General features: G+C 44.8%; 1 protein-coding gene across 2 annotated transcripts; it reads right to left on the reverse strand.

The window, feature by feature from the left end:
• Positions 1-911: 911 nt before the first annotated feature.
• LOC136362499 (CX3C chemokine receptor 1-like) lies at positions 912-12,613 on the reverse strand. Of its 2 annotated transcripts, XM_066321073.1 has the most exons (4): positions 12,495-12,613; positions 11,227-11,289; positions 7,422-7,510; positions 912-2,531 (listed from the first exon to the last, which is right to left on the reverse strand). In XM_066321073.1, the coding sequence occupies exon 4, from the start codon at positions 2,515-2,517 to the stop codon at positions 1,456-1,458; it is 1,062 nt and encodes a 353-aa protein (XP_066177170.1). In that variant the 5' UTR covers positions 2,518-2,531; positions 7,422-7,510; positions 11,227-11,289; positions 12,495-12,613; the 3' UTR covers positions 912-1,455. The 2 variants fall into 2 exon arrangements, with proteins under 2 accessions (XP_066177170.1, XP_066177180.1); XM_066321083.1 differs by lacking the exon at positions 12,495-12,613 and having other exon boundaries at positions 11,227-11,813.
• Between the last annotated feature and the right edge of the window lie 6,906 nt (positions 12,614-19,519).

Raw genomic sequence — 19,519 nt, forward strand, 5'->3', positions numbered from 1 at the left:
GTGGTAGTAAGATCCACAAAGAAAGACCCTACTCCTCCCCTTGACAGTCTGAAACAACTTTTTTTTTTTTTTTCTAGTTCAAAGGTGAGAGTTTTTCTTAAGATTTGACACATTACCAGTTCCATCAGTGTACAGAAATAGGGTTCTACTGTCACGGACTTGTTCTGTAAGATTAGTCCTTGATTTTTCCTTGTCAGGTGATCTCAGCTTCATTATTGGCAACAGTCCTTTTTCCACTCACCTAACTCTAGTCCACAATGCCAACAGATCCTCCTCTGCTTTTGCAGCAGATGATGACAGGGATGCCCAGGTAAAGGACTCAGTTGTCTGATGGATATTTTGTGTCCTCAGCGCATTGCTACTGCACAGGTAAGTAGGGTATTTCGAGTCTGTGGAGTGCACATGGGAATAGTGTCCTCTGAGATGCATTAATTCTGGGTACAGCTGCAGTTTTCCCTGAGGAAATCAGCTGTAATAGGAAAGGCCCCAAAGCTTGAGGAAGGCTGTGGCAAGCAGCATGGGCAAGTGGTTATGTTGTCCCCAAAGCCATTGTCTGTGACAGTGTAGACACAGTTGGTGGTTACAACGTGTGGCAAGCAGGGCATGGGTGAGAGGCAGGGACTTACCGTGCTCAGCTTGATCGTGCTATATTTGGACCAAGCACAGGGATATCCAAACCCACGCTTCCAGAGGGTGCTGATGTCCCCTGGTCGGAATGCTTGGGGATGTGCTGAGTAAAGGGCTCCACTGAGCTCTGGCATTTGGCTGAGGCCAAGCCTGTGGAAACTGGGAGACAGACAAACTGGCATATCTCTAATCCTAAAGGATGGATTAGAGATCCTTGCTCTGATTGTTGCATGCTATAAACAGAGTGAACAGGTGACACTAAACACGTGCTCAGAAATAACTCCTTTTCTTTTTAAACAGTGGGATTTTATTACATATGAAAGCACATTTAAAACATTTGTTGCAATCAATAACCACAAAATCACTTCCTTATGGATACATAGGATCAAAAATACACCCCTTTACTATGAAAAATATTCCCCTCTCCTAAAAGTCAGTCATCATTCATTAAAAACATTTCTCTTCCCTTAAAAATGAGTTTATGTCTATGTACATCAGTATCACATGCACATACACTGACACATGCACCAGTTCCAGTGATGGAACATTTAAAATGTTCCCAACCCTTAAATTCTCCGTCACCTCCTTTTCTAGGCACAGAGTTCTCCTTTTGTTTCTACTTTCCCTCTTCCTTGCTCTTGATTCCATTCCTTGTCCAACACTGACATATTGTACTGCTTCTGTTTTTAAAATCTTTACTGTTTTAGAATATTTAATGCTTAACTAGAGGCGTGACAGTAATTCCGTGCAGCCATTAAGGCTCTTCATAGGGGTAAATGCAACCCCTCGGTGGTTGCTGTCCCTGCAGGAGACACATATTTTCTCCTTTCAGACGAAGACAGAGCCGTCCTGGTCGCTGGTGTTCATGGTTATGTTGCTGTTCACCACACTTTCTGCATAACTAACTGAATGAGAGACCTGATAGCGATTGCAAGGCCCACAGAAACACAGGAATGGACAGTACTTCAAGCAAACATGATAAAGGTATTTCCTGAATTTTTCCCCAGCAAAGGCATAGATAAGAGGATTGAGGCAACAGTGACTGAATGCAATGGTTTCGGTCAGGTGCATTGCATAGTCCAGTGACTTAATTTGGTTGCAATTTGTGAAAAACTCATAGTGATTTAAAGTATCTAGAAAAATCAGTACATTGTAGGGGGACCAAAACAGAAAGAATACCACCACCACAACCAAGATCAATTTTATGGCTCGTGCTTTTTTCTGATTTTTGCAGGACAGGAGAGTTTTGATGATCCCACAGTAGCAATAGAATATAATACAGACGGGGATGAAAAAGCCAATCGTGTTCAGCTCCATATTGCAGAACACTGGCCAGAGGTTCTCCAGCTTCTCTGGGAAGACAGCAATGCAGTAATTTTCTACGAGCTGGGAGAACACAAAATGCGGCACTGACACCAAAACCGCTATTGCCCACACTCCGCAGGTCACAAGAAGGCCGTGCCTTACTGTTCTGGATTTCAGAGAATATGTTGCCCGGACAATGGCCAAGTACCTGTCAATGCTGATAACAGTGATAAAGAACATGCCACCAAAGAAACCAATGTAATACAGTGAGGAAACAGCTGTACATGCCATAGTCCCAAGGGTCCATCCACGGACCGTGTTGGATGCCCAGAATGGGAGGGAGATCACAAAGAGAAGGTCAGAGACAGCCAAGTTCAGGAGATAGATGTCAGTGATGCTTTTTTTATTGCCTTTCACAATGGCAAAAACCACCATTAGATTCCCTGTGAGGCCGAGGGCAAACACCACAACATAAAATATCGGCAGAAATATTTTCCCAAACTCCTGGATGTCGGTTTTATTGCAGGAGAAAGCAAGTTCATCGTAAGCGTATTCAGCTGTGGTTTCTGTGTATGCTTCTGTCATGCTGAATTTGCTGGCTAGAGGCAAAATGGAAAAAGAAAATAACATTAGAGTGATCTTCTATGTGCTGTGGTAAAATACCGAGGGACTGCACTGACCATGTTTTGGGATTTTGTCACTATTTATTTTAGAGAGGGTTGTATTACTGTGGAGCTGATGGTAGTTATGTTATGACAAAAGCCCAGACTCTGCTGTTACATGTACTTCACTAAAAATTAACTCCCTAGAATAAGAAAAAAACTACTGAGAATTTCAAGGGCTGTCGCATAAGCCCCTACTTATTGAAGTGCAACAGCAGCAGCAGCAGCAAGCTGAGATCTGGCTGAGCTGTGCATGTGGTACAGCTGCACCATGAGACATGGAGGTACTCCGCTAGTCTGTGGGCAATGCTTGGCAGGAAACAATAGTTCACAAATAGATCAGATTCCGTGCCTGTCAACACCCCAACAGCCCCATCTCCCCTCTCGCTAACCCTGGGCTGAAAGAGTGGCAAGACACCGAGCTTGGCCAGGCCTGAGCTGATGCTTGCTGATAAGGGAGGAGCAAGTCTCCACTGGGACGTTGCTGGCAGCATGTGTCTTTGATGAGGCTTTTTTAAAAATTACCCTATGATCAAAAGAAGAGGAAATGTACTGACCCTTTTCCTCAAGCAACAACACATCTCGTGACTGCTCCTGCTCTGGCTGTGAGACTGGAGCCAGGAATTCACTTTTGCTGAATCCAGTGTATGGGGTGCAGGTGTGTGACCTCTGGGCTCACTGATCTGCACACCCAAAAACCCAGAGCCCCTGTCAATTCATCTGCTCTCCTTTTGGATGTGGTGTTCAAATCTCCACAAAGATTCCTGTTTGCAAGGAATCAAAAATCCTATAGGATTGCAGGGGTTGCTGTGTTTTGGTCTGCTCTCTCCTTGGCTGGGTAAAGAGCTTGTAAGTATCCATTACTTGCACTCACTATAGGAAATCAGAAAAAGTGAGGGTAATACACTGTGCCCAGGGAGATGATAACATGGCCAAAACAGGCTGTTAAAGCTGAGACTGAAAGAAAAGTGATAACAAACCTGCAACTAATAACTACCCCTTGGCCTCAGTGTCCCCATCTTCTTACAGGGATGCCCTGGTGCCTGACCAGAACGGACTCAGTTCAGTGACTAGGCTGTCTCTAATAGAGCTGTTTACATCTCCTGTTAGTGGGAGATATATTCAGTGCAGCCAACAAAGAGCAGTGCATCTCATCCAATGCAGGTCAGGCCAAATCTGCTTTAAGACAAGACAGACTGCTTTCCAGACTGCTGACTACACTGATGAAACTTCTTTTTCCAAATATGAGGCAAGCGTGGACATACTGCTCAGCAGTAGGTGCTGATGGTGTACAGCTACTCTGATTCCTGACACTTATAGCTAAGTGATTGGAATCCACATTTCACCAACAGCAATAGTTTTTATATCTTTTGTTTCAAATAAGCCATGCAAGACTAAACACAAAATAAAGATTTCCTCGGGTGTGAGACAGTTTTCTATTACATGGTGGTAGCTACAACAATCTTCCCCATGAGTAGCTACTGTGACCGTACCATACCAACATTTTCTCTTAGTGCCTCATTGCCAGAGCATCGTTTGTGGTGTAGGCTGTGAAGTTCTGCCCTATTATTTTGTAGAAATATCTTAAAGAGGGTATATTTTTGTGCCAGTTGGAAATGCAAGCTCTCAATTTTAAAATATATATATTTTAATCTGAATGTTCAAACCCTAATGATTAGCACTGGCAGACTTTAGAAAACATCTTTGTGGTTTGCACAGGAAAAGAGGGCTAGAAAATGCCGTCTCAGCACGTGGTTCTGGGGCATGGGCACAGTATGGGGAAAGCTGTTAGCAGCAGGCAGGCACACCCATGGGCAGAGCAGCTCTTGCAGTATCTGTCCACTTGAACTGGGAGACGAGTCCACCTTCAGAGTCTGTCCAGCTCCCTGCCTGTCAGCCCAGTTCAATTCTCTTCACTCTGTAGATGAGGTATTTGACACCAGCAGAGTTAAAGGGATAGAAAAGCTTAGGTGCTGGGGCAGAAGCTGACAGCAATTACAAACAAGGTACTTATTTTCTATTGGTGAGATGAATAAAGAGTTGCCATCTCTTTATCAGAGAGTTGCCAATTTTTTATCTGCCCTGTTGAGTGATACAGATATGAGCAGGAGATATCATATATAATCCCAATAACCCATCGTTTTATGCCATCCCACCCTGATTTCTTTCTTCCTATGCAGCAAAAGCACCAGGATACACCAAGTCTCCTGTGCCGAGTATGTACCACTCTGTCAGTCCCCCTGCTCCTTTGTCACTGAGCTGTTACTGCACTCATCCATGCAACACCAGAGCCTCTGCCTTTCTCTGTGGGCTCCTGTGCTCCACAGCTGGCTCTTCAGTGATGCAGCTGAGGGCTGCAGGAGTGACTGACTGGGGCAGGAGCACCTGCCCTTGGAGAAGACATAGGGTATGGTCAACCTCAACAAGAGATGTCTCAGGAGGGATTAGCGAGAAGGTGTAAAGGTGAAGCAGACAACTTCCCTCAGGAGAATGATATAGCAGTAGGCACGGGAAATCACTGCTTAATGTTTTGGAAACAGATTTTTTTTGCCATGATGGTGGTCAAACACCAGGACAGGGCCCCAGGGAGGTTGTGGGATCTAATCCCTGGAGGTACTTGAAACTCAGCTGGCCCTGCTCTGTACATGGGTTTGGACAAGAAACCTCCACAAGTCCTGTTCTATCCTTATGACTCTGTGGCAATGCCAGAGAGAGATCATGCTGTTTCTGCAAAGTGTCCCAGCTTCTTCTCTGCCATGTCAGCTTCTGTTTCAGACATGTCATTCCTGGTGTAACAATCAGAAGTCTCATCAGACAAAGAGGAAAAAACTGATCAAAGCTTGCTCATGTCCCCTTAACACCTTTGGTAATTGTGCCATCATCCAGAGAGAGCTGTTCGGTGGGGCTTGCCTTGACTGTCTGTGCTGTGTGAAATCCCTGCTCTGGAGAGAGGGAATGCACATTGCTTTACTCACCTCTCTAAGAACCTCTAGCTATGCCAGTTTTTAACATGCTTGTTCCCTTAATTCATATCTAGAAAGGCAGCTTGTCTGTCTGGAGAGTTTCCATATGTGTCTGTAGAAGTCACTGTGCTCTGTTGCACACAGGATAACTAAGGACGTGCACATATAAGGAGATACAGCTCCCACCAGGGCTTAGCCCTCAGGTCTGGCAGACTTCTGCACAGGCATTTGAACTGGCATTGCCTGGAGAGAAACCTGGGTGTGGGAATGGCCACCTTCTTCACTGGAGAACATTTACCCAGATGTGCAGGAGAAACTCCTGGCCTGAATGAAGTAAAGAGAAACATTGCTCATGCTGGGATACTTCCTGAAATATCCTTTTCAGTCAAGCAATCTCCTCTAGCTCACTGATGAGGATCATTTATTTCTACTGTAGCAAATTATTTCCTTTACCCTTGGATGAGTGCTTGTGGGGTCTGTGGTACCAACAACAACGGAAAGGATAAGATTCTGTATTGCATATCTAGGGGGAAGCAAGGACTGCACTTAACAAAATGGCATTGGGGTTTGAATCTGCTGGCAGTCTGTGGCTTGTTTACCATCTAGCTCCTGGATTTCATATATCAGCAGTCACTCATATTCTTCCACCACCACTCACCCTGAACAGGCGATGCCACCAGTACTGTTTGAATATTTAGCTCCTCTGATACCACTTGGCTCAGTTTAAACTGATGATACTCAGTAGGCGGGCCGAAAATTTCAAAGGGCTCCCAAAACCCAGCCCATGCCAGATAGGGAAAATATGTTGAAACTATATTGCACCTTAAAGGGAGAAACTTAGATCTGACCATCCTCCATCCTTTCCTGTCAGGTATTCTGTGATAGCCTTTCAAAGTCCACTGCAGCATATGCTACAGATTTCTCACCACCAATTTCAACCCAACTTTCTCTTTCATGCTTACAATAAATGTTCACTTAAGGCACAGTGAACTGAAGAGTGTAGAGGACACAGAAGAACTGCAAGGCTTTGAGGTTTCTTCACCAGATATTTTCCCTTGCTGACTATAAGAAATAGTAGATTCACTTCTGCTTCTCATGGAATTGCTCGACCACTCTTCTCTCTCTCTGGATTTCCCCATCAATTTTACACCCTACTCTTTACAAACACTTCTGCTCTTAATCACATTTAAAGCTGTCTCAAAGACCATAGTCTGCAAGACCAAGACCCTTGTTTCTCAACCCAGATATTCCCAACCACCATGTGCACCCCATGTAATACACAGGGAAGTGAAATTGTGAGAGGTCTGAAAACTCCTCTATGGAACAGAAGTTGCATTTCAATCTTCAGACAACACTGGCATCAGGCTGGGTGACACCAGAGCAAATCCTGTTTATATATCTGATCTTTCCAGGTGTCATCCCTGGCACTTCACCAAGTGCCATGTTACAGGCTTTATGGCCAAAAAGAGGGAGATCTACAAGCAATATGCCTCCCTGTCATGCTGCTCCTACTATCAAATTAAAAAAAGTGAAATAAATTACCAAATCCAGACCTCTGAGAGAGGGCCATGCTCCAGATTGGCACAATATGCTAATAAAGGTATTTCAGCCTCAGAAAGAATTTCACACATTAGTCAGAAGTTCTGAGTGATGATTACACACTTTTTTCATGCTAGCAGGAGTTTTCAGGGGACACTGAATAGCCTGATGGATCAGCTGGCCCTGGGAAGCTGTAGGCTTTGTGAGAACCCCTGGGAAACCCTACAGGTGTATGTATATCCCTTTTTCACCTTTAGATCTGAGCTGCCATCACCCTACCCAAATATAAATGGTCTTGCTTTTTTGCATTTGCAGCTACACTCACCTGCTTCTTAACTGCTGGTGATTCTCAGCAAGAAGATAGGGATGACCTCAGGCACCTCCAAATGAAATGTTGTAGCTATGGTGACACTTCTAACACACAAAAGAAAGAGATTAAAGAAAATAACCAGAACTGGGTGAGAGCTAGGAGGAGATAGCACTCAGGGTAAAACTTAACCAGCCTGGGCAAGCAGCTACAGAATCATTAGACTGTCACAGACACCTCTGCCCACGGTTTAGATTACACACCACCCAAAACTTAGGTTTACGGTTAATACATTAACCAGATATGGGGCCCAGTTGTTAGTCCTACACCCTGCTAGTTCCCGTAATTCACTTAGTTTATTTTTCAGAGCAGGGTGGTTCCACTCATAGGCAATGGCCCCTGGAGCTGTTTTGGGTCATGTTAGATAGCCAGGGTCAAAAGCAAGCTCATCCCACCAAGTGCAGTTACTTTAAATCTTAAATTTCAGCCTTTTGTTCAGTCCTGAAGTGGGGAGATGTTCTCCCTATTTCATCTCTATATGCAGACCTTTGAAAGTGGGAAGCAAGGTGAAAGGGCTGATCTAACCTAACCTTGAACTCAGGCAAAACAATTTTAAACTGTTAAGGGGCAGAGTGCAACTAAGACCAATTGGTGTGGCTTTACAGAAGAGGATTTTTAGTTTGGGCTTTCAAGGTTCAGAAAGGGGGCTGTGCGAGTGAGTTGGAGCTCTGACTTGCACTGCATGCTTATTTAGCACACATCTCCAAAGCAAGACTGACAAAACAGTGCAATGGGACTTGGACTGGTTAGACATCTGATCTCAAAAGACAGACATCCGTGGAGGAAGCCTTGCTGAACTAGGAATATTTCTTGTAAAATGTCTGTGGAAATGGCAAGCTGAAAGCGGAAAACTCTTTGGTACTGTCATCATTGCTCTGAAAGCACATTGGCAATGAGAGCTGGCAGGGGCATGTGATAAAAGGGTTACAGGACTGGAGAGTGATTCAGACAGTCTGGGTAACCTGGGGCTTCCTGGATGATTCACACTGGCCCTAATGTAGCCAAATGTAACCAAAGCGACATGCTTGGGAGTTAAACAATAGGGGCCATGTCTCAACAGTGTGGCGTATCTGAAAGGAAGCTTGACTGCAAGAAAAACTGATGCAACCCTGAGGTGCTAAATGAGCTTCCACATGGGAAAGAACAAAAGAGGGATGACTTTACCATTGCAGAGCTTGATAGAGGGGCTGCAGGCACAATTTGGTAACACCTGATTTCACTTTTGCTTGTGTTAATCTTGCTAATTATTTGAGTGGGATTAGCTATCTGTTACAGTGATGCAGGGAAATTCAAACCAGAAACACGCAAGACAGGAATAAGATGAACATTTTTAACAGTGAAAGGCGAATGACTGGAACAGACTTCAGGTAGGAAAAGGATATTTTTGGATGCCTGAGGGCCTTCACTTTGAGAGAAGTTGTTGGGCTGGGAAATGGGTTTAGGCCAGACATAGTGAAGGAGCTCAGCAGGAAGGTGCTGGGTTAAACCCTACGGCCCTTGATAGGCAGACCCAGCTAGGGCGCAATTCTCTGAACAACCATGACTCTCTTCTGGTAATAAGCGACTGAAAAAGCTGAACTGTCCTCTCTCCAGCACTAGCTAGCTCAAATCTGGGATATGACCCCTGGAAGGAGGTAGGAGCTGCCGCTGGTTTTGGGTTAGCAGTGAGGCTATCATGATGGCTGTGGAGAGAAGCAGCACAGTTTGGAGATATTGTTATCAAATAGCCAGCCTGTTGAAACCTGTGTGTTTTCCCACCCAACCAGTTCTTTTTTCATTCCTCCCTAGCTTCTGAGTGAGTGTGGAGTAATGCCACATGCTGAATGCCCCTCCAGCTCTTCCTCGGTGACTTTAGGTGAGGAAATTCCTTTCTTTGGTGTTTCTTCTTTCTTTTGTCATTTATTCTCAGATCAACTGGACTATTTCTGTGGCCCATCAGAATTGTGCAAACCTAATAATTGCTTTTCAGTTTGAGTGACTTAATTTATGGAGGCTTCCCCCAGTTATTACAGGATAAGCTTTTTAAAAGGAAGTAGTTCTCTGGGATGCTTTGTTATTGAATTTTCCAATTCAAGGTGAAGTTGAAGGTGCAGAAATGTGATGCTGAGGCTTTCAAAGAATTAGGCCACTTAAAGTGTAATAAGTAAATGACTCAGAAATAGAAGCTGATAAAACCACTGCTGATAAGAACATGACTGAATATCGCAGAGGCCTTGGATCCCTTTTCAGTGGTATTTAGGTCAAAGATGTTTAAAAACATGCCCCTTCCCTGATCCAGTTCTACAATTTCACACCAATATCACAAATTAAATTGGAAGCAGACGCCACTAGCTGAAAATGAGAAGCATGTAAATCTACAAACTTAAAACAATGTTTTTTAGTGAAAAAATACATTTGAAAATATCAGACTTTGATCATGGAAGGCAGGAGGAGATAATGTAGAACCCCAAATCCCTGGGGTCTCTCTCACCTTGCCTAGGGCATTATAGTTTTGGAAAGTGCTTTCTCAGTGATGCTCTATGCACACCTGGAGGTAACAGCAAGTAACCAGACCACAAGATTTATATTAGCCCATCACATCAAAATTAGGTGTATTCATCATTTATAAAGAAAACACAAAAACATGGACTTTCTGCTGGATGTCTCTGCCAATGTCAAGGGCTTCATCACCTGTCTTTCAGAGCAACAACACAGGTATTATTTTGAACAAGATCTTGCCCTTGCTCCCTCAGTGTGCTGGCCAGGTTGGTGGCCTCACTCAGGCTGTTTGTGCTACCACCACAGCAGAGCAGGCACAGGGGACTGAAAGCAGATGTCCTGGGCACATCCTGCCCCCAGCAACATCCCCCCACTTGCTGGTTTTGTTGCCCCACCAGAAAGACTTGCTGTGAGCCAGCGGGAAGGGACAGCTGCACCATAGCAGTGTGTGGTTTGCGGAGGCCAAGGAAAGCCCTTGCCAAACCCGTGGCAGCTCATTCCCGTGGTTGCTGGTGTATTTATAGCAAACGCTGAAGCTTTCAGTGGTTTCAGCTCCTTGCCTCGGCACTGGGGAGGACAAAGCCCCTCTGAGGCTGACGAGGGTGGACGTGCAGGAGCCTTGGTGCCTGCACAATTAATGGACCAGGGAATAGGCTCATGTTTCATGGCCAAGTCTCTTGAGCACGTGAAGCAGTTTCAGAAACAGCTTCATGCACTTAGAAGAGATGTCCTGGCAGTTTGATTCAGACTCCTGTGTTTTCTCTGCATGTTAAAACTGAGGTTCAAAAATCACTTAAATGGTTTTGAAATTTGCATCCATGTCTCTCAGGGTGGCCTTGATCATATGACCAGAAGTAAGGGATCTCTGCAGAGCTTCTGCAGCCTGAGATCGTTTCCCAGCAGTGCCCTGCTCCCAGGGGTCAGCCAGGGGATAGGAAATGAGGTAAATGGTGAGTATTGTTGTAGAGCAGTACTTACTTTGGCCCTCACAGTGGCTGATGAGCACTTTAACTCAGCTCCTGGGGAAGCACTGGCAAAGCCAAGGGAGCAGGTGCCCTCCCAAGAGCTGCCCCCAGGGAACTGGGTCTTTGGGATTGTCATCTGACAATGGTGATTGGATAGTGACTGCCAGGATCAGGTTTTTCTTGGAAAATTTATTTCACAGCTATTTCAACTAGCCTGTTAATTCCCCTAATTTCCCTTTCTGCTTGCACGGTTGCTCAGACAATTAGTATCTATATTTTTTTAATATATAGCTGACCATTTTGCCAGTGTTTTCTCTTACCTGCTCTTCCTCAGTAGTTTTTTCTTCTCTTCTGAAGCAGCATTCAAATTTCTTTTGTATTTTCTGTTGAAGGAAGAGTAAAAACAGATGATTATTTGTAGCTATGAGCACTGTTTATACTTGTTTATAGTTACTGCTGGCTGTGTCCTTTCACTGCCTTTATTATGGCATCAATTTGCTTCCTGCCCCCACACCCTTTTTGTGATTAATAATTTCACATTGCCTCAGCATCTCTAAAAAATCAGAGAAAGCCCTCTAGCACTGGGTGATCATTTAAATCATCTTCTCAATTGTTTCAGAGAGCAGAGCACATTAAACCTTTTTGACTGTGTATGGATGAGATTTAAGTTCTGGAGTTGCCATCTCCTTCCTGGGAATATCAAGTTTTCTATGGGATTTACTCTTAATTTATTATGCATTGCCCTATGTCAGATTTTAGCCTTTTCTTCTCCATTTTGGACTCTTTCTGCACTGCCCAGACCATTTTGATTCATTGCAGTTGCCTTCTTTTATCCTGTCATCCAGTGCCCTGCCTCTGGCTGCACTGCCTGCACACAGGGCTTGACACAACAGACCAGATTCTGGGAACCACTTAGTGGGTTGCCACCACTGTGTTACCCAAATGTCTCACCCAAACCAGCAGACATCTTCACATTACATCTTTCCTGTGGCAAGGTGAGTCACAGAAAAATCAAATACGTTATTCAGAAAGTTAAATGTTTTCAAATATCTTTAATTTCCATTACTCTTGGTGGTCTGTCTGTATCAGATGCTTTCTATTGACTCTACCAGATCTTCTGTTTTGGGTATTCTTTCAGTGTCAGTGATGTTTTGGATGTTGGTTCACTGACTAAAACTACAAGTAAGCAATGCTGGTGAGCTGTGAAATCTCTGCAGACATCAAACAAAAAATTTCTGATGAAATAGAAGGGCTGCATCTTCTTGCTCTGTCCTTCCAGGATAATGTTGCACACTAGTCATTTACTAACCTTGAGGATTTCTATCCAGGGTGAATATTCTTCTTACCACGAGATACCACAAATAATTAGTGACCGAGTAAAATTTATCTGCCCTGGTTCACTTTGTTAACAGAATACTTCCCTTTTTACTTTCACAATTTGTAAACAGTACTCACATAATCTTTACCCAAATTAAATATCATTTAGGTTCCAAGCACTAAGCAGTGAAGAATTTCCTTAAGTTTATGAAACACCATTTCATCTCATCTTGCTCTGTCAAATTATAGGAAAAATAGAATTGTCTCTTACCTTAATTCATAGCTGCATTGAAAAACAATGTTTTCTTCAAGCTGAGCCTGTTTGGATTTAAATGTATGTTTCCTCTTCTCTAATGCTCTTGCCTACATGAACATGTTGGCTTCCTGGGCTGAGCTTTGAGGCTGAGCTGAGAAAGTACTGATGTATGTGCTTGGGTCCTGCTGGCTTCTTGTGAAATTGTGAAGTAGGATGCAGCCACTCAGAGGGACACAAGTACTTACAGGCGACAGGACTTGCACAGAGACAGAAATGCCTAAGGTGAAATGATAGCATGTCAAAGCTGTCACCCCCTTAGTTTTCCCCACTCTATGCAGAATGAGACATTTTTTGCTCAGACAGAGTAGAGTGTGTAGAAATACAAGTTTGGTAAAACAGCAGGAGCCTTGAGCTGTGGGGATACAGGAAGCAGCACAGAGGAGTACAGATTTGGGATGCTAGAAGATGGGGCACAAGCTAGCACTGGGGAGCCTCACAGCTCTACACAGCTCACTGATGGTCAGTTTAAAAACGCAGATCTGGAGCTGGAAAAACTGGGATAATGGTAACAGAGAACAAAATTAGTATTTAACATACATAAGGGACACTGCCTATATAGGTTGTGTGTTGACTAGTGAAGAGAGAAGAAGATATAGAAGCATGTTGGAAAACATAGAAAAACAATCCAAAGCAAATCCTAGAAAAAGACAGAAAGAGAATCAGGGTAAACATTGCACTCATCCCAGGGAAGGATTGGAGGTGCTGACAACTCAGTCTGACACCTCACTTCACCACAACCATCAGCTGTAGGACCCAAAGGAGCAGGGAAAGAAAGAGCATAACACCAGGAAAATGGATAGAAATTATGTGTGTTGAAAAAAATTGAACTGCAATAGTGTTCTTGTTTTTCTGCAGCCAGCAGATTTAAACTGATAACAATTGGAGCCTTGAGAATGCCATTGCACCCACAATAAATTCTTGGCCCTACCTATGTGCATTGTGCCCCCTCTTTACCTGTAAACAAGATTTTAAGAACAACATCTCTCTACAGCACAGAACCAGGGGAGTCTGAGGGTTAAAAATATTGGGATGTTCATTAATCAAGGACCCTTCTTGGCCCCTGACCTGAGCATCCTGCTCAGAGTCGCACTATGAGTGCAGCACAACTGGGATGCTGTGAAGCACATTGCCAGGCACCGCCAGGGCACAAAAAGCAGTTCCTCTGGGGTGGAACCAGGCAGGAGGCTGTGCAGTGGGGAGTGCTGTGAGAAACAGATACCACATCCAGTTGGCTGTTGTACCAATACCAAAGCCCTCCAGGACACAAGGAATGAGGTTCTGGAAACACCCCCAGGTACTGCCCCTGCCTCAAATGTCAAGAGAGATTAAAATTCATTCTCCCCAAAGGCAGAGTTGCGCAGTCTTCAGGCAGGTTGACCTTGGTGGGATTTTGGGGGTGCAGAGTATATTCCAGGCTGCCTGAGTTGTTGCTTGTGTATTGGTTAGCAAGTGGCCAGGCAAGCATCTTTGTGTAAGTTCAGTTCTGGTAGTTTTGCCAATTACATTTTGGTTTTTTTATTGTGTTATGCTTTATCTAGCAAATGTTACATCCCCAACAGCTACAAGCAATGTAATTAAGGTCAAACCATGGGCCTCCAACATCAGCCAAGTTATGCAAGTGATGTCAGCCAGGTGGGCCAGGACAAGCACTCATGGAAATAATCAGGGAACTGACTTCTGGATAGGTGTTAGCCAGGGACAGCAAAGATACTGTCTGGAATAAAGTTTAAAGGGTAGGGAATTATAAAGGGCCAGAGCAGTGGATTTTCAAAGTTCACCTTTTTCTAACAAGTGCCAGCAGACCCATCCTACCCAGTCTTTAAAAACAGATGTAAAGCACTCTGCACTGTTCTTAGGACAACATCAAAAGGCTGGTTTCTCCTCACAGCCTGAAAGCAAGATCTATGACTGCCAGAATTATGAACTTTTAACTTGCAGAAAGGTAATTTCTGTTAGACGGTATACTAAGGAAATGTTCTCATTGTGTGTGACCATGAGATTCAGAAAGTTGAATGAAGGCTTCCTCCATGCCAGTGATAGTCTGATTCTATCAGAGCAGCACTGCCCTGTCTGTAGATGTGCTCTTGTCTCCCATGTCCTCATGGGGATGATGAAGGGCTGTGTCCCCCCATTCCCACCTCCCTCAGCCTTATAAAGAAGGCACAGATAGACGAGTAGGAGCTTCTCCACTAGGGACCTGCACATGCCAAGCTGCTTTGCTGCTGACTTGTAAAATGTGGGCAGAACCCAGACAGACAGGGCCACTCTCACCCTGGTGAGCTCCTGCTCCTGGGTCACCAATAATCAGCATCTCTGGTGTAGCTCTGTGCAGGCAAAATCCTTGAGAAGGGGGTGTGAACCCAATATTTTCTGAGCCTGAGAATTACTAGCTCTCCCCAAAAGAAACTTTTCAACAGTTTTTCTTTTTCCCAGAACAACCTTGTGTAAACAATATTCCTTTCCCATAACAACAGGTGTTGTTTTCTATTTCTGTTACTTAACCAATAAAAAAGTGTCAGTCCTATGGACCAATAACGTGCCTTCTTAGTGCAGCATGTTATAAAAAAGCTAAATAATTTTAATAAAGCCTTCTAATTTCTACTGCCTTCTGACTAGAGTCAGACATCTTTATTTTGTGTCCTATTGCAACAAGGGGGGTCAGGAACTTCCCACACGTAACAGCAGGAGAGGCTTTTCCCAGGTGTTGTTTATCCCCAGGTAGAAAGAACCTCCTAAGAACAGGGTTTTCCTGGATGTGGTCATCAACCTCTTCCTCCTGCGTTGCCCAGAATTTAACTGGAACTGAGCACAGAGCAGGCTACTACCCTTAGAAAGAAAGGAGGTTTGCCAAATTTTACCCACACTGGTTTTATCTGGAGACTTCAATCAAAGAGAAACCAAGTCAAGCTGACTCAGACAGATGTCCCTGGAAGACAGAAAAGACTTTCTGCTGTATTCTGCTGTGAATGATAAACCTTGATGAGTGCTACTCACTATCACGGTGTGCACTTTCAGAGCAGCATAGACAGATGTGAAACCAACACCACCTAAAAGACAACTGCCACATCAACCATATCTATGCTCTCCATCTTCAGCCTCTGGTTTTGAGGACAACTCATGAATAAAAAAAAATTGAAGAAACTGTTAAAAGACTTCCATTCTGGCTCATGGATGATGGAGGAAAACATCTTTTGTTTCTCCAAGCTAAAACAAAAAATACATTGCATCCCTTGTAACCAGAAAGACTTTTCCCGGGAAGGGCTAGGTACAGTGTGCTGCCTTCCCAACCTGGAGGCACACAATGATTTTATAGGAAGAAATCAAGACTAAAGGATGTATGTGCAGGGACACTGTGGATAAAGAGGGGCAAACACCCTGCTCTTTTTATTCCATCTCCCTCTGATTGGCCTTCCAAATTTGAAAACTCATTTCTCTCAATATCTGGGGAGACCAGAGGTACTTCAACATCACTTGCATCTCCTCCTGCTCTGTGGCCAGGCTGCCAGGTCAGCTCGGGGAGGCAGGGTTTTGCACAGCATCACTGGCAAGTTCAAGCTTTGTGGACTAAAGCACTTGGCAAAGAAAGTCTAGCCTGAAGGATCAAAATGCTGCTCTCCCCAGCACACTCTGCTGTTGCTGCCATGGAGGAAAGCCTGATGGTGGTGATTTTCTACGAAAAGAGGCTCTCCTGGTTCTCAAGAGTTCCACTGGAGTCCCCTCTGCAGGGCCAATGGGGAACAGTAGTGGCCTGGGGGTACCTGTTCCATCGTCCCAGGAGCTCTTCCCTGCATGGCTCAGCAGCATGACACACATCATGGCCACGACTGCACTGACCCCTGCTGGACATTTTTTCTCTTAATTTTTCTAAAACTCGTCTTTCCTGTCAGCTGGGTAGAGACGCCTCTGGAGGTGCATCCCTGCCACATCGGTGTCCTGTTTCTCCCATGCTGTCCTGCAGCAGAGCCCACCCGGCAGCTTTTGGTGCAGATGTAAGCAGATGTGAGCACCAGATGCTCACACACAGACACACAAAAATCACAGAAATCATTTCTGTGCCTCACTTCTGAGAGAAAGCCTAGCAGAGAGAGCCTCATCCCTTCATGTCACGTTCTGCAGAGATGCAAGAAGACAACTGAGTTCTGGTGTCTTTCCATCCACCAGTGGGAGATGTGGTTATTCTACATTAAAAAGGTGGGGATGCAGAAATTACCCAGAACGAGGAAGAAAGAAGTTATGTCTAGGGATAAAAATGTTTCATCCTGGCTGGTGAAGGGAAGAGCCACAGAAAGCTGAAGGTTTGCACAGTTTCTACAAGCAGAAGGAGAGTGGCTCAAACTGATTCAAAAATGAAGAGAAACATTTATTCACACATTAGAAATGTCACAGAAGGGATAAGGACATTGAAACAGTTTAGTGCTTAGGTTCACTCATGCCTTGGTGACCCCACTGTGTTCCTGAGCTCTGTCACACAGATGTGGTGCTGTCCTGCCCTGGAGAAGTGGCAGACGCTCAGCCAGGTCTCCTGCAGAGGTGTCCTCCTCCCCTGGGATAGGTGATGTGCCTGCCAGTTGCTCGGACCCGCCTGTTTCAGGGTGTACCTGAGTTACACTGATCACTCAGAGTGCATTGTAAGGCTGCCCTGCTTGTGAGGTCAGCCCCAACAATAACTGCAAAAAACCCAAGAAAGATGGGAAGAAGCCTTTGGCTGGGCAATCACATCCTTTCCCTCCCAGGCTAATCCAGGCAGGAGGGATGGGTGTAGAACCACCCTCCAGCAAGCTGCTGTTCAAAATACTGAATAAAGAAATGCCTTTCCTCCTTCCTTCCCTTCTCCTCCTCACCTCTCTCCCTTGTGCTGCTTGCAAGAGCTGAAGCTATTTGGTACATTTGCACCAGCCCCACCTCTCTCTCTTCAGGGCTGCAGCTGAATGCACGTTGTGGCAGTGTGGAACTGGGGGCACTGAGATGTGCAGGGATGATGGTGCAAGATGTGCACGGGTACGGAGACAGGTACAGACATTGGGAGAGAGAAGAGTGGAAACGCTGCCTGCCTTGCAATGAGCATGGACAAAAGACCTAAGGAAACCACCCAACATTGCTCTTTGCTCTCAGCCCAGTCCAATACCTGAGCATTAGGGAACAAGACTCATTTCCTCTACTCCTTGTTGTATAGGAAAGGCACTGCCTTTTGGTAGCTGCTTTGCAAACATTTCTTGGTACACAGATCTCTATCTTGCTGAGTGCTGCAGTCAAGGCTGCTGCTGACTCAAACACCAAGGGCAGTCAATACTTTTACAATGTCCTGGCAGACTGTTAGGCCAGGGCTTGTGCTTCCGTCCTTCTGTCCATCCTCACATTCTGCACACACATTCACACCTTCTCTGAACTCAGGCCTGTGGAGGATCACAGAGACTGCACATCCTCTATGGGTGCCAGGTGAAGAAAGGGATGAATGCCTTGGCAATGCAGATCTGCATGCACATGTTGCACATTCATTAATTTTGTAGTGGGAAGTCCCCCTGGATAGCGCAGTATAGTGAGGAAAAACTGTTTGCTGGGGTGACACAGCAGACACTGCTGTTTGCTTGGTGGCACTTTTCTCTTGTGCAGAGCTCATCCAACGGGGTGAGTGTGACCCAGCTGCTGACACCAGCATTACACTGGCTGCACTGACTGCTGGAAAGCACAGCAGATACGCAGGGACAGCCGGTGGCCGCTGGACAAGAGCAGTGCAGGGTCAGAATGAGTCCCCAGCAGACACATGCGTCAGCAGAGACTGTAGGAACCCAAATCAGTGCTATTCTGAGGCGGGGATTTCTGTGAGCTGTCCCCGTACATTTTGGCCTTTCAACCAAGTCAGCAGAAATGCATATTTACCTAGAGCAGAAGCACACTGCTCAAAGTCATGCGTCAAAACTGACGCACTACAGTAGCAGCTTTGCTTTGCCCAGTATTACTTACTGCCTTTAAGGGACATTAACATTTAAGATATTTCAACCAAATAATCCGCCCACACATTACAGTTAAACCTGACATATTCAGACTAAGGTTATAATTATCTTTCAATTTCCCAAACTATTTTTACATCTGGACAGAATACCTAAAGTCATGGGTTTTTTTTTCTGTCATGATCCTTTCTGTATTCTCTTTTGGCACAGTTAATAATTTCCATGGTGCTTCATAACTGGTATACATACGTATGTATATATAATAAGTGTTTTAAAGAGGCTGAAAATAAAACTGGATTATCCTGGACATGATACAATTAACTCTGGGAGTTGGGCTTGCGGAGTTTCACGTATGCTAATGTAGGCCCATACCTGTGCAGGAGCATCCTTCAGCTACAAGAAGAGTGGGACACAAATACCCTTCATTAACTTTTCTTTTTCCTCTCCTCAAAGTTTTGCCTGGTACTGCCCTCCATGTGTAGCTAGATGTTACCACAGCAGAAAGAGGCAGAGATGTGCTGCTGGCTGGCAGCTTCCTCCAGAAGGCACCAAGTCGGTCCCATCCTCATCTCCAGACTGCATGCACTGGCCTGAACAAGTGATCTGAAGGCCAGAGATTCTGCCAAGGAATTAATAAGTTTGTCTCCATGTTGGCTTGGGAAGGAGGCTTCAGCATAACGCCAGAAAAAGCCAGATATGGACTAATTTCTTACTGCAGGATACTCTTTTGGGATAAGAGACTATATGACTACCTGTGCTAAAGTGGCACTCCTGCAGCTCAGAGCTGAGCTGAGAAATCTGCTAGGTCCCACTTCACAATATTTTCTGAGGGATCTTGCAATATCGTAAGCTGGCATGTCCTCATACATCCCAATTTTGCTTCTGTAGTTCAACAGCATGGTCCTTAAACATATCCGTACAACTGCTGCACATGTTTGCACAGTGTGCCAAGTGACGAGCACCCCTGATGACACTGCAATGCTCCAGCCTGTCAAGGCCTTTCCATCCAGACCTTCAGAGAGCATCATGAGT

Source organism: Sylvia atricapilla, chromosome 1 (genome assembly GCF_009819655.1).
Source record: "Sylvia atricapilla isolate bSylAtr1 chromosome 1, bSylAtr1.pri, whole genome shotgun sequence".
Classification (NCBI taxonomy): Eukaryota; Metazoa; Chordata; class Aves; order Passeriformes; family Sylviidae; genus Sylvia; species Sylvia atricapilla.

What these genes read in the sequence shown, in the direction of transcription:
- LOC136362499 (XM_066321073.1), bottom strand. Translation starts at nt 2,517, where the DNA reads ATGACAGAAGCATACACAGAAACCACAGCTGAATACGCTTACGATGAA.